The 12740-nt window shown below is 38.2% G+C and overlaps 1 protein-coding gene and 1 pseudogene across 1 annotated transcript; one reads left to right on the top strand and one right to left on the bottom strand.

Annotated features, from left to right (window-relative positions):
* The first annotated feature begins 1851 nt into the window (after window positions 1-1851).
* On the top strand, window positions 1852-2700 carry LOC18597831 (uncharacterized; annotated as a pseudogene).
* Window positions 2701-3146: 446 nt separating this feature from the next.
* Window positions 3147-8686, bottom strand: TRM19 (afadin). Its single transcript, XM_007027064.3, has 5 exons — window positions 8201-8686; window positions 7247-7335; window positions 5089-7089; window positions 4283-4463; window positions 3147-3930 (listed from the first exon to the last, which is right to left on the bottom strand). Exons 1-5 carry the CDS (start codon window positions 8286-8288, stop codon window positions 3314-3316), a joined length of 2976 nt encoding a protein of 991 aa, XP_007027126.3. The 5' UTR covers window positions 8289-8686; the 3' UTR covers window positions 3147-3313.
* Window positions 8687-12740: the final 4054 nt, after the last annotated feature.

Here is a 12740-nt window from a genome sequence, read left to right as displayed (position 1 = left end):
TCCACTCCCCACTGTTACGATTTTTTTCCATGCAAACCTGACCCTAGAAGACGTCTGTCTTCCCGGTGCTTTTATGGTGAAGAAGAGCATGAAGAACTACTCAACCTTTCTCTTTCATTAGGGCCGCCACAGCCATTATCATCGTCTAGTGTACCTTGTACTCATCAAAAACTGTCTCTTATGAACAACCCTAACCCTAAAAAACGTCTGCTTTCCCAGAGCTTTGATGGTGAAGAAAACCATGAAGAAGGACTCGACCTTTCTCTTTCAATAGGGCGAGGGCCAGCATCATCGTCTGGCTTACCTTCTACTCATAAAAAACGTCTGTTTTCCTGGAGCTTTGATGGTGAAGAAGACCATGAAGAACTACTCGACCTTTCTCTTTCACTAGGGCGAGGGCCATCATCATCGTCTGGCTCACCTTCTACTTATCAAAAACGTCTGTTTTCCCTGAGCTTTGACTGTGAAGAAGACCATGAAGAACTACTCAACCTTTCTATTTCATTAGGGCCAGGGCCATCATCAATACCAGAGTCATCATCATCGTTTGGCTTACCTTCTACTCATCACGAACTTCCTTTTACGGACATTAACCCTAACCCAGTCCATGAACAAGTGAGTACTGGCGCCCAACATTGTCGACCTCGTCCCCGTTGTCGAAAAAACCCGTTTCAGAATCCCAAAGCAGGGAAAACTGAAACCATAGCTGCACCATATCCATGGGCTACCACTCGACGTGCCACGGTGCATGATCTTAATTATCTCCTATCTCATGGCATTAGCATGATCAGCGGTGATGTCGAATGTAAATCATGCCAAGAAACTTACAAGATCCAATACAACTTGAGAGGAAAGTTCAAGGAGATTAAAGACTTTATATCAGCCAAAAAGTTTGCGATGCATGATCGAGCACCCCCTGCTTGGATGGATCCGACGCTCGATAGTTGCAAGAACTGTGGGAGCGCTTTGAAGCCAGTTATTCCCAAGAAAAGGGAAATCAACTGGCTGTTTCTGCTGCTGGGAAATATGCTAGGGTGCTGCAAGCTCTCGGACCTGAAATACTTCTGCAAGCATACCAAGAATCATAGGACCGGAGCCAAGGATCGAGTTCTTTATCTTACTTACCTAGGATTATGCAAACAACTAGATCCCCATGGACCTTTCGATGTTTAATTTTGTTTGCAGTTTTAGATTCTTAGTATGCTGAACAAACCTTTTCTTGATTAATTATTTGTTTTTTTCTTTTAAATCTCTTTCTTTCTGACTTGTAAGATGGGTGCTTACTTGTCTCTTTAATTTTATGTAACAATATTATATAAGCCCTAATTACTTGGCTTGTTACAATAATTTCATAATTTCATGATATGCCTTTTTTTTTTTTGGTATGCATTTTTATTAATTAATAGACAAGAATACTCACCTGAAATGAAGAGCAAAACTTCAGCACTAGAATAAATTTTATCTTCTCATAATAAACATATTTTCATTTTACCAAATTATATTTATTAACGAAATTCCTAATTTTTGACTAATTAAAGAATATGAAAATAGATTTTATTTTGAAAAAGGAAAAAACTACCACTATCATAAAACTCCTTAAAAATCTCAATTCATACCCACATCCGGATTTCACTCAAGAAGTGATAAAATTATTTTGTGTTTGAATTCTTTTGTTTTTCGAATTTCAACTTAGACTTTCAATTATATCAGGACTTGTAACAAAAACTATGCAACCAAGTCTCTTGTCTAACCTTATTTCTCACCTTTTCTGACTTATTTTATTACACTTTTCTCTCCCTTAAACCTAGTCTTTGCTCAATAGTTCTTCTTCTTTTTCTCTGTTCCTTCTCCATGGAGAAAGCTTCTCAACCTTTGCAAGAGTTTGGTGGTAAAGAAGATGATGAAGATTTGCTCACTCTGTCGCTCTCAACAGGGCCTAAGACATCAGCGCCAGCACCACCGTCGTCACCCTTCGTGCAAGAAACCCATCAACTCATATATTTGCCCTCGACGCCAGTTCCACTATCACCACCAACTTCGTTTTTCCAGCAGTTTCTCTCAATCCCCCAAGCCCCGCCGCTACCACCTTATCATAACTTCCAAACCCATAGCCCTAACCTTAACCCTGACCACAATGCCGCAGTTCCTCAAGAGATCGCCAGCACTTCACGTCCATGTCGTTCCCGTAGAAACCCTTTTCAAACCCCAAAACAAGGGAAAACTGAAACCGTCCCAGCACCTTACCCATGGGCTACGACTCAACGTGCCACGGTGCATAGCCTCGATTACCTTCTATCCCATAACATAACTACGATCAGTGGTGAAGTCAAATGCAAAAAATGCGAGAAGATTTACAAGATTGAGTATGATTTGCAACAAAAGTTCACGGAGGTTGCATCTTTCATATCGAGGAACAAATTGTCTATGCATGATCGAGCACCGTCTGATTGGATGTACCCGACCCTTCCTAGTTGCGAATTCTGTGGTAGCTATCTGAAGCCTGTTCTTCCAAAGAAAAAGTCCATAAACTGGTTATTCTTGCTCCTGGGACAGATGCTGGGATGCTGTAAACTTTCGGAGTTGAAGTACTTTTGCAAGCATACACATAATCATAGAACCGGTGCTAAGGATCGGGTACTTTATCTCGCTTATCTAGGATTATGCAAGCAATTAGATCCCAAGGGTCCTTTTGATATTTGATCCCATCTTCAGTTTTTTGTTTAATTTTCACATTTAACAACTATTGTTTGTTAATTTTGATTAAATTTTTTTATTCAGATTTTTATGTGTTTCAATAGTTCAGGTTATTATTTTGTTAATTTATACCGTTTTATTCTCAGTTCAATATCAATTTAAGCTATATATCCTTACAAAAAGATATCCACATATTTGAAAGGGAATGGAAAAATATTGGGTACATTCTCTCCATGGATAAATTTGCATACAAAAGGCGATTTGTTTCCCTTTGGTAACTAGAAAACCCAAAAGCGGTGGGTTTTGCTGAGAAAGTGAGAGGACCATTGGTAATGACCTTTGTTGTTGGACAGCTCCAGTCTCTGGTCTTGTTTTGGGCTTTTGCCATTTGCATGCTTGGAAACCCCAAGCAATTCATGGGGAAAACAGGCAAGAGGGTTTAGCCATTTAACTAGATTCTCAAATTCAGATCTTTATACATCTCGACAGAAATGGTGGAAAATGGTTGGGCTAATGTTTGATACTCTGCATTTTGATAGATTCTTGCCGGTGTAAAGATTTAGAACTTATTTATACAGTCATTTGTATATGGTGAACTTTCTAAACCAAAAGCATCTGGCTACCCCCTGCCACTTACCTCAGCTACTAGTTCATCTACCAACAGTCGTTCCATTTCCCCACCTATTACATCAATATCCTCCCTCAAGTATAACCATTGAGATTCCCCTGCAAGCACCATCTCCTCGGCATCCATGTGCAGTTTTTTGTTTTGGCTTACCAGAGACGTGCGCAGGCTATCTTCGAGCTCTCCTATGTTCCACTTCGGAATGATTTTTCTTGCAGATTTCACCCATGGGTGTTGGTCAATAAATTGCTGATAGGTCTCCAGTAGCTTTGAATTAATCCTATTGAACATCAACCTCCTTTCAGCCCGTGACCAAGAATTTAGATTACAGTATTTTTTCTCGAGTTCTTCAAATACAGACGGATTCACCGGACATTCTGGAGAATGCCATGTTGCTAAGAATGTATCCAGGTCGGCTCCATTAATTCCAGAATTGACCAAGACATCAACTATGTATTCAGACTCCCAATTCTCTTCAGCCCTTGGCATCCCCTTGTCCTCAGCAAACCCAACAGATACTTCATCAACATCATCATCACTTGAAATAAGCATAGTTCCCTCTTCATATGCCTCAGATTCTAGTTTTAATAGTTGAAGTTGCATCCGAAGCCCTAAAAACATAAACGACACTAAAGTTAGACCGAATAGATAGAATCACACACAACAAAAACTAAGAATGGAATGTTTCATGCAGCATACAAATTGGATGAACTTATGGCAGTTCTGTATCATAATTAAAATTTAAGCAATAATGGTAAAAAACTATTCCCTCGGATATTAAGGACAGCTTATGATTCCATGGCTTCAAAGTCCCTTAATAGTAGAATCTGATTAAATGATTTGAAAAATAAAAAAGCGGTGGCTTTTCTAATGCAAATGGATGCTAAATATGTTTACTTTTTTTGATAATTCAAATGGATACTAAATATAAAAATAACGAAACTAGAACAGCCACTAAATTACCATGGAGATCAGCACTAATACTCTCAAAGCATTCAGAACCAGATGATAAATCATCTGTAAAAGGAGCTTCTATAACTGAAACTGGACTGGGTTGATCTGCCTCCTTCGAGCTTGCTCGAGATTCTAGTTCTGACACAGGGCAATGCTTTGCGGCTTGCTTAGATGGTCCATCTGATGATTCCTGGAGAAATTGCAAAAGAGATAAATTTGTTAAACTGATTAAAGAAATTTCACAGTAACAATCCTTATGCTCTAATACTATAAAGATTTTGAACTAACCATCAAACAAGTTTACAACAAGACTATGGGAAGGAGAAAATCTAGACTGAATAAGTTGATAGAAAAGGAAAAAGCATGATTTATTTATTGCTAAACGCTAATTTAAGAAATACAGACTGCTTTGGGTCACCATCTGCTATGAGCATATTAGAAAGCAAAATCAACAGATAAAAAAAGTACTATTCAAGAGAAGGCTTGTTGCATAACTGGAGATCATGGTAGAGAATGATAAAAGACACATAACAAAACCAAACGGAACAAGAAAACAGATCCCTTTTTGGAGAAACAAAATTAAGATTGTGATCAGATAAATTGGCAAGGGAAAGAAACGTAAGATAACAACATTTGAATCCACCCTTGTAAAGCAATGCACAAGACAAAAAGCTAAAAAAAATTTTATAAGCACAAAGGGCTTATTTAAAAGACCCCATGATAACCAATGTCCAACACCACGAGGCAGATAAAAGAATAGACTCACATATTTGGAGACTTCGAGGCTAAAACACCATTCAAACAATAAAAAATACCTGGGATTCCAAATTATCGAGGTCACCAGTAGAACAATCACCATTCATTGAAGCAGAAGCTGATAATTCCATTTGAGAAGGTTCAGAAAGCACAACCTTATTCTGATCATTGACATCCACTGCATTTTCAAGAACTGAACTTGCATCCACAGAAGTACTAGATGCCCCTGAGACCATAGGGCTCTGTTCAGGTTGATCATGCCCTTCTAAAGTTTGCTTTACTTGATATGGCGTGATATGAAATTCTGGTGAGGTGTCACTATTTTCATTGTTACTACTGCAAGTACTAAGAAATTGAGATTTCTTAGTACAGGATCTTTGGTTGCTAGGCAATGGAGCTACCCACGGACTGAAATTGCCTTTTACTGCCTTGTTTCTGTCCCACTTGAAACCCTCTTTTGGAATCACATACTTGTCCCTGCGAAGACTTTCATGGCGTGTGTTTATTCTAGGACTTCCAAAGTCAGTAGAAGAAGCAGGAACAGATCGTGATCTTGAAAGATTACCAAGACATTCATTCTTCCAACCATCCCTACTGCTAATGCCTAAAGGTTCTTTCCATACTGCTGGCCGAACATCATTACCAAACTCACTGCATCCTTCCTCACCAACTATGCCACTAGAATTTGCTGGCCTCACTTCCCTATCTGAGATGGCAAGCATCTCACCCAGTGTGCTGCCCTTACTAACCATGAGCAACTCTTGAGACCCGTGTGTTAGTTTCCACCTCTCAGATAGTCTCTTCTTGGCCTCCCTACTAACTGATGATTCACTAGAATGGGACGATGACCTCCTATGTTTCTTATTCCTGCCAATATTATCTCTATAAGACACTGTTGTTACATCTGAATCATTTGCAGATTCAGATCCAGATACATCACACGAACTCTCATCTCCTGCATATCCTCTAAACCTGGAGGTTGAAAATTTCATTGAACCGTTGCTAAAGCTATTTTTCATTCGCCTAGTAATCTCCTTGGCCACTTCCCTAGACTCTCTAGAGTTATGCCTTGAAAACCCAACATCTTGGTGAACCTTTTTCTTGCCCCATATTTCTGCCTCCCTATTTTCAATACCCAAAATTTCTGACTGTCCTGTGCAATCGGATGGAAAATGATGAGAAGAACAAGGTGATGAAGCAGTTCTCATAGTGTTCAGTGACTTCCCAAGATTTGGTTTCAAGACAACAATTCTTGTGGGCGCAACAGCTGGCCCCTGTTTCTCCTCTAATTGAACCTTAGGTGACTTGAGGAGATTGTGAGCAGCATATCTCCCACAAGAGTGGCTCAAAAGATCTTCTCGATGCCCCTGAGGAGATTTACTGCAGTGTTTACATTGAGTTTCTCTCCCTGCTCTTCGGCCTAAGTGACCATTTTCATTGGTCAGAGTGTGTGAGGACTTCATAGCTGATATACGACCACAGCGGGATTGGGGTTGAGCACCTTGCAGATCATGCGCACCTTGTAGATCATGCAAATGCTTTGTGAATAATGAATCCGGTTGCTGAAGGAATTTCAGCAGAAGATCAGTGTTGGAGTCTAACACCTCAAGGGCATCATTGAATTCCTCAGAATCCTGAAGCTTTTCATCCGTTGAAAGACGTTTAGCCTCCATAAACTTCTGCTGAACAAAGGCCACCTCAGCATCAGAAAGCTTTGAATTTGCAGTCCCCTGTGAAGAGTAACTACCAGTCTCCACTTTAGATGCATCTAAAACTTCAAAAACATCTTTAAATTCCTGCTCCTCCTTTGAGCTTTTCCTAGAAGATCGTCGACTATAAAATGAGCCACCCTTTTGAACTTTCTCTTTACTCTCAGTTCTTTTCTGCTGCTTGTGCCCAGGCTGCTGAGGTGGCAGCCCATCAAGCCCCATCAACCTTGCAATAACACTTGGTTGTCGTCTTCTAGATTCATTTTCTTTGGACATCTCTTGCGCTAACAACTTCTTCATTGGGGTCCCGGTTGATTGTTTTGAAGATCTCCAACTCAACTCAAATGTTAACTGCAACAACCAGAAACATTAGATTATTACTTGAGCTCATTTCATATGATAAATAAAATAAAAATTCAGGAGAAACAAGAGCTAAAAGAGCATTAGAAGTAGCATAACTCTTATCCTATAATAATACAATAAATGGAAACAAGAAAAAACAGCGCACCTGATCTTCGTCTGTAGAATCAGTACCGCAGGAACTAGAATCAGATGCCAATTTTGAAAACTTTCTCTGTTTTTGAAGCTGCCTGTTTCCTGGAAATAATTCCCTATAAAAGCATTAGGATAGCTGTTCCAGAAGTAAAGAAAGGGGCAGAGTCAAAATTATTTTAGAAGCTACGCTTAAAAACCCAATAAATCAACATAACCAATAAATAATAAGAACAGAAACAAAATTCAAACTTGGGAAAAGAATTAAAACAAGTGCGATAAGCGGAAAAATACAGAAAATATTCAGAGAAATAGGGGAAAAATTTTTCAAAAGCAACTCGGCAGCAAAGCAAAGCAAGCAGGATTCATCATAACCCTACAAAAACAAGCAAAATCATGTTGATAGCACCACAGAGAAGTCAGAAAGGAATTCCAAAAAGACTGACTTTAATGAAAGCATAAGCAAAGGCTAGAAGCAGGGGATAGCCAAAAATAAAATAAAAAAAAGGGAAAATGCATGCTAAACAGAGAAATGATATAAAAAAAGCTAAGATTGCATTTCAAGAATGTGAGTGAGCATAATAACGTAGTAGATTAAGACTAAACAAGAAAGCAAGAAAAACGACAAAAAGGAAAGAAAAAAAAAAGTTTACATGAACAGAAAACCGAGGGAAAAAGTTGTGTTTGGTAACGGAGAAATGCAGGAAAATAAAATTAAGTAACTTGAACGGGAAAGAAAAAAGCTTAAATCATGTGATTTTGCAAGCTAAATTCAAGAGTCTAACTCACTCTCATGAGTCAGTTTTCAAAATGGAAAAGCAAATATCGAATCTTTTTATAAAGAAGGAAAAAAAAAGAGAAACAAAAATTCAAAAAGGAAATGCTTACCCCTCGGATTCCGCAGCGACCAAACCAAGTGAAAAATTATCAGTCAAAAATAGGTAAAAAGAAAAGGAAGAGAAAATCGGACCTCGGAGGGAAGCAGGGGCAGTTGAAGGAAGTAACTCAGTGCAGCTCCGATCAGCAACCTCAGGCCTCCGTTGCCAAAACGTCTCCATTCTCACTCATTTAACTAACAAAACAACAAACGCTTCTCTTCCTTTTACAATCAACAGAGAAAAATTTTGCTTAAGAAAAAGGAGAGGTAATGCGGGAGAAATCTAGATGGCAAATCCGTTAAAAAAAGCAAGCCAGGAAGAGAGAAGAAGGATCCAAACAACTCATGAGCAAGAAAATGGAAACGGAACTGAAAATCCAGATCTTGAACAAAAGAAGAAGGAAATTTTGAAGAAAGTTTTCTTTTAAAAGAAAAGAGAAAATCTGTTAGCTGGGGATAGTTAAAACGGAGAGCGTGACAACGGCGGGGGCAATAAAGAGTGGGAATGTGGGGGGTCCGTTAGGACCGTCGAAGACAGGGAAGAGAGTGAGTGAAGAGAGAGAGTCAAGTTTTTTTGAACTTTCAAAATAGTAAGAGGGCGACAGGGGCAAGATAGGGGGGGTTAGGGGTGGACTGTGCGCGGGCAAGTGGAGAGAGCGTGGTCAAGGACTCGAGGGCATGCGCTTGTCCGAAATACCGAACCTATTGTACACGTGTCAGGTTATGAATTTCCTAAACTTATGTTTAGGATTTTAGAATTTTAAAATTAGATTTTTAAATTAATAATACAAAATTAAATATAAAGTAAAATTATGTAAAAAAAAAATTCCAAACAAGAAATTGATTTCCGTTGGTTGTAATTTCAATTTTGGAGGGCAAAAAAAGGGTAATGAATTAGCTGTAAATTTTAACAAATATAATAATAACTGTATTTGCAACCAACTAATTTAATAATGGTTTTATTTTGCAATAATTGAGACAGGCTTTAGGTGCCACAGGGAAATTTATGTCAAAAAGTTTGGCTCAAAGTCATGAATGGAATATATATATATATTTCCATCAAAGCTAAACAATGATTTTTAGAATAAAATAAGCAATGAGAGGGTAATGGGGTATGAATTTATTTACAAGTAAACATGAAAATTTAGGCAAAATATTAATCTATATTGATTATAAAACAAGAAAACAGATTGTATATACCATTTCTTGCAAGCCAAAAATATCTTTAAAGGCTTTAAAAACACTCTTTGTTTTGCATAACATAATGATCATGATAATCCCAAATTTTTTTTCTCTCAATTCTTTGCTTAATTATCTCATTTAGTCACAATTTGCATTGCTAATAATCCATTATCAAAGATTAAGTTGTTTTCGAACTTAAGACAGTGGAGCACGGATCATGACCCATGCCTAATTTCTTTTGGAAAAAATTGACTTCTCAATGAGGGAGGAATTGTCACATGTGTTGGTGAGGTTCTATAAAATTTATACAGATAGCTGTTATTATTCCATCTTTAGGTCTTTACCTGCAATTAAAATTTGTTTTATGTTGCGTTTGCTAGTGAAGCAAGATCAAAATGTTGATTCATCATCTTTTGGACTTGGGAGGAACTGAACTGTTGAGAGAAGAATTGCAGGATTTTTTGACAGTAAAGACAGTGACTCAGACCAAACAAAGTTGAGGGAATCTTCAATTTGAATATTACTAAGCCATGGGGGGCCTGCTACAAGCCAGGTGGCCTCCTCTAGGGTTAAATCTTTGGGTTTTGTTTTGTATTGTTTTGGTGTGTGAAGTTGACTCAAGCCTCTGGTTTTTCTGGTTTTGGGGATGAGAAAAGAAAACATTGTCAATGGGATTTGTGTCCTCGACAGTAGTGTTGTACTGGGGACATGAAAAGGATCAGATAGACCCAGATTTCTATACCCTTTCAAAACCCTTAAACAGAAGCCATTTTTGGGGTATGGGTCTTTCTTTCCATGTCACTGCTAATCTGAGATTTGGTGGGATTTACACATTCCATGAAAGTTGCATAATTCAGTCAGGTCTCAAAGTAACATGGATTCATTACAATATGTAGTTTGATGCTAAATACGTCATTATCTATTCAAAAGAAGGGACAAGCAGTGTGAGGCCGACACAAGCATTCTTAGAAATATATTGAAAAGATTTGGTGAATCACTCTTTGAAGTATTTGGCTGTTAAAAAGGTCAATTCTTCTTTGGCTTAGACATGGAGATATTGTAATTGCAAACTGTTGTTAATCAGCTAGCGGGTTGCTGATTCCCATGATTTTTGGATCAGAAACAGAAACCTTTCAGCGCATGTCAAAACAAATCAATCAGCTTTCGAATATGATTAGGCTGTAAGTTTGTAAATGAAGCAATGTTATCAAATAATAATTGGGAGAACTATTTCCAACAGTTGGTGCAACTTTGCAGGGTCAAGTCTTTCTGGGTTTCACTCTGCCTCCAATTTGTCTCTGTCCTCCGAACATTTTCTCACAAGGTGCAATAATTCTATCACCTATTTCCTACATGATTGGTTTGGGCAGGCCTATCCCATACCAATTTCTGCTAAATTACTAACTTCAAATAGAAAAAGCAAAGGAAACTCTCCCTTCCCATGCATCTCAAGATCACATAAGTTTTTTATCCACTGAAAAACCACTTTTAAAGGAGAATTTAGATCAATAACCTACAACAAACTCGAGAAATATTGCAAAATCTCTTTGAGTCAACAAGCAAAAAAAAACAGACAACTAAAAAACTGTTTGTGCGTACTTGATTTCATGTTTTTTCTCCTCCCAAGTGTCAAGTCAAATATGATGTGTATCACCAACCATTCCTGTTTATTTCATCATGGCATGATTAGCTCGGGAACCGTTTATTTCAGTGTAAAAAGCCAAAGGCAAAGAAGCAGGGCCAAAGCAAAAGGGCACCATAACAGGAAAAATCATGGTTGTCTCCAGTCTATACGGTAAAGTTGATTAAAGGTGAGTTCAGCTCTTCCATTCCATCACAATGATGGAGAGTGTTTCTCGATGGTTTTCCTTTCCTTCTAGAGACCCTTTTTTTTCTCTTTCATAAGGGGATCCAAAGGTTGATTTATAGTAGGAGCATGTGAAAGAAGTTTTAAGAGCCCCCACCACTCACAAGTTCATGAATACTCGTGTCTGATTACCCTTTTCGAACACATTTTTCTTATCTCGTTTTTTTGCTTCCTTACTTTGTTGTGATCAATCTCTTGTATGGCGACTATGAGTGATGAACACTGTCTTTACATCAATGAGTTTGCCATTGACAAGACAAATATGCTTCTGATATTTTCCTGCCAGGGTGATTTCTGATTTCTGGTAGCTGTTTAATTAGTTATAGAATGATAAACACCCAAAGGAAATGCAGTAGGAACCATGGCAAGATCAACCAAACTAAGATGATGAAATGCAAGGATGAGAATTGAGAAACATGGTTTCAGTAGATGTATGAAAGTAGAAAGGTTTGAAACAATTGGGTACATTTTCAACTAGCTGACTTGATCGACCTCCTCATATTGGTTAATGGTAGTGGCATCTGATGTGAGACCAGGATTCCTTCCTTTAGAGTATCATCAGCCATGGCCTGTATGTGAATGTTTATGGTATAGTTTATCAGTTAGTGCTAGAGAATGCTATCTTTCTTGTATGATAAAGAAAACCCTTTTTTTATTTTTTATTTTGCTTGTAACAAGAAAAGAAAATGAAAAAGAAAAAGGTAAAGCGAATGGCTTTGACTAAAGTGCATTAGCAACAATAATTATGGCTTTTGAATGCCTATAATTGTCTGTTAACTTTTGACAGACAAATTAGCTTAAATAACAAGACAAATGCCGTAGAGTCATTGGCCTATCACACTGGATTAAGACCCTGCCCTTGATTATGTGTGAGCTTACGACACTTTTAAAGCAAAGTGCAAATCAAGAGCAAACCGTCGAGCCTTTAAATGACGAAACAAGTAACGCCTGAACAGGTAGAAACCCTTTTGCTAAGACTTTTAACTCCGAAAAGAGGAAGGCTGATACAGACAAATCTGTCAAGGTTTAGGCTACGAATGGCAGTTTTAGATTGAAGACAAAGATCCATAAAGTCAAATGCAAGCGAATAACGTAGGAAATTGTGTTTTCCTTGTCATTTCTTTGCGGTGGTGGCACTAGATTATTAACTTATCACTCAGATTAAGTTGCTCTGTCACTTTCAATTATGTTACTTGTTCTTAAAGCATTGCCCTGTTTATATATCTAGATTCAGCACTGCATTTTAAGGGAAAAAACAAAAGGAGTGGATCGGCATGAAAGGTAGGCAAGCTAAGATGGTTAATTAAACAAAAGCAGGTGCGACCTCAATAAAAAACAAAGGTTGGAAATCTCAGAACCCGTGAACCTCCATGGTTGGCAATTTGCAACTAAGATATAGAGAGATCAAGGTGATAAGATTGGAGTTGGCTTGGCAATGGAGGAAACCCCCAAGGCTATATAATTAAGTTGCCAGGTTGCAATGGCTATAGAGCAATTGTGGGACCCGACCAGGACAAACCACGGGTCTTTGGAGAATCTCCGTCAAGAGCAGGTGTGACTCAAATCTCAAATCAGGTCGAGAAC

The sequence above is a fragment of the Theobroma cacao genome, chromosome 5 (assembly GCF_053813885.1).
Source record: "Theobroma cacao isolate CCN51 chromosome 5, ASM5381388v1, whole genome shotgun sequence".
Classification (NCBI taxonomy): domain Eukaryota; kingdom Viridiplantae; phylum Streptophyta; class Magnoliopsida; order Malvales; family Malvaceae; genus Theobroma; species Theobroma cacao.
This window is presented reverse-complemented; position numbering and strand designations above follow the sequence as displayed.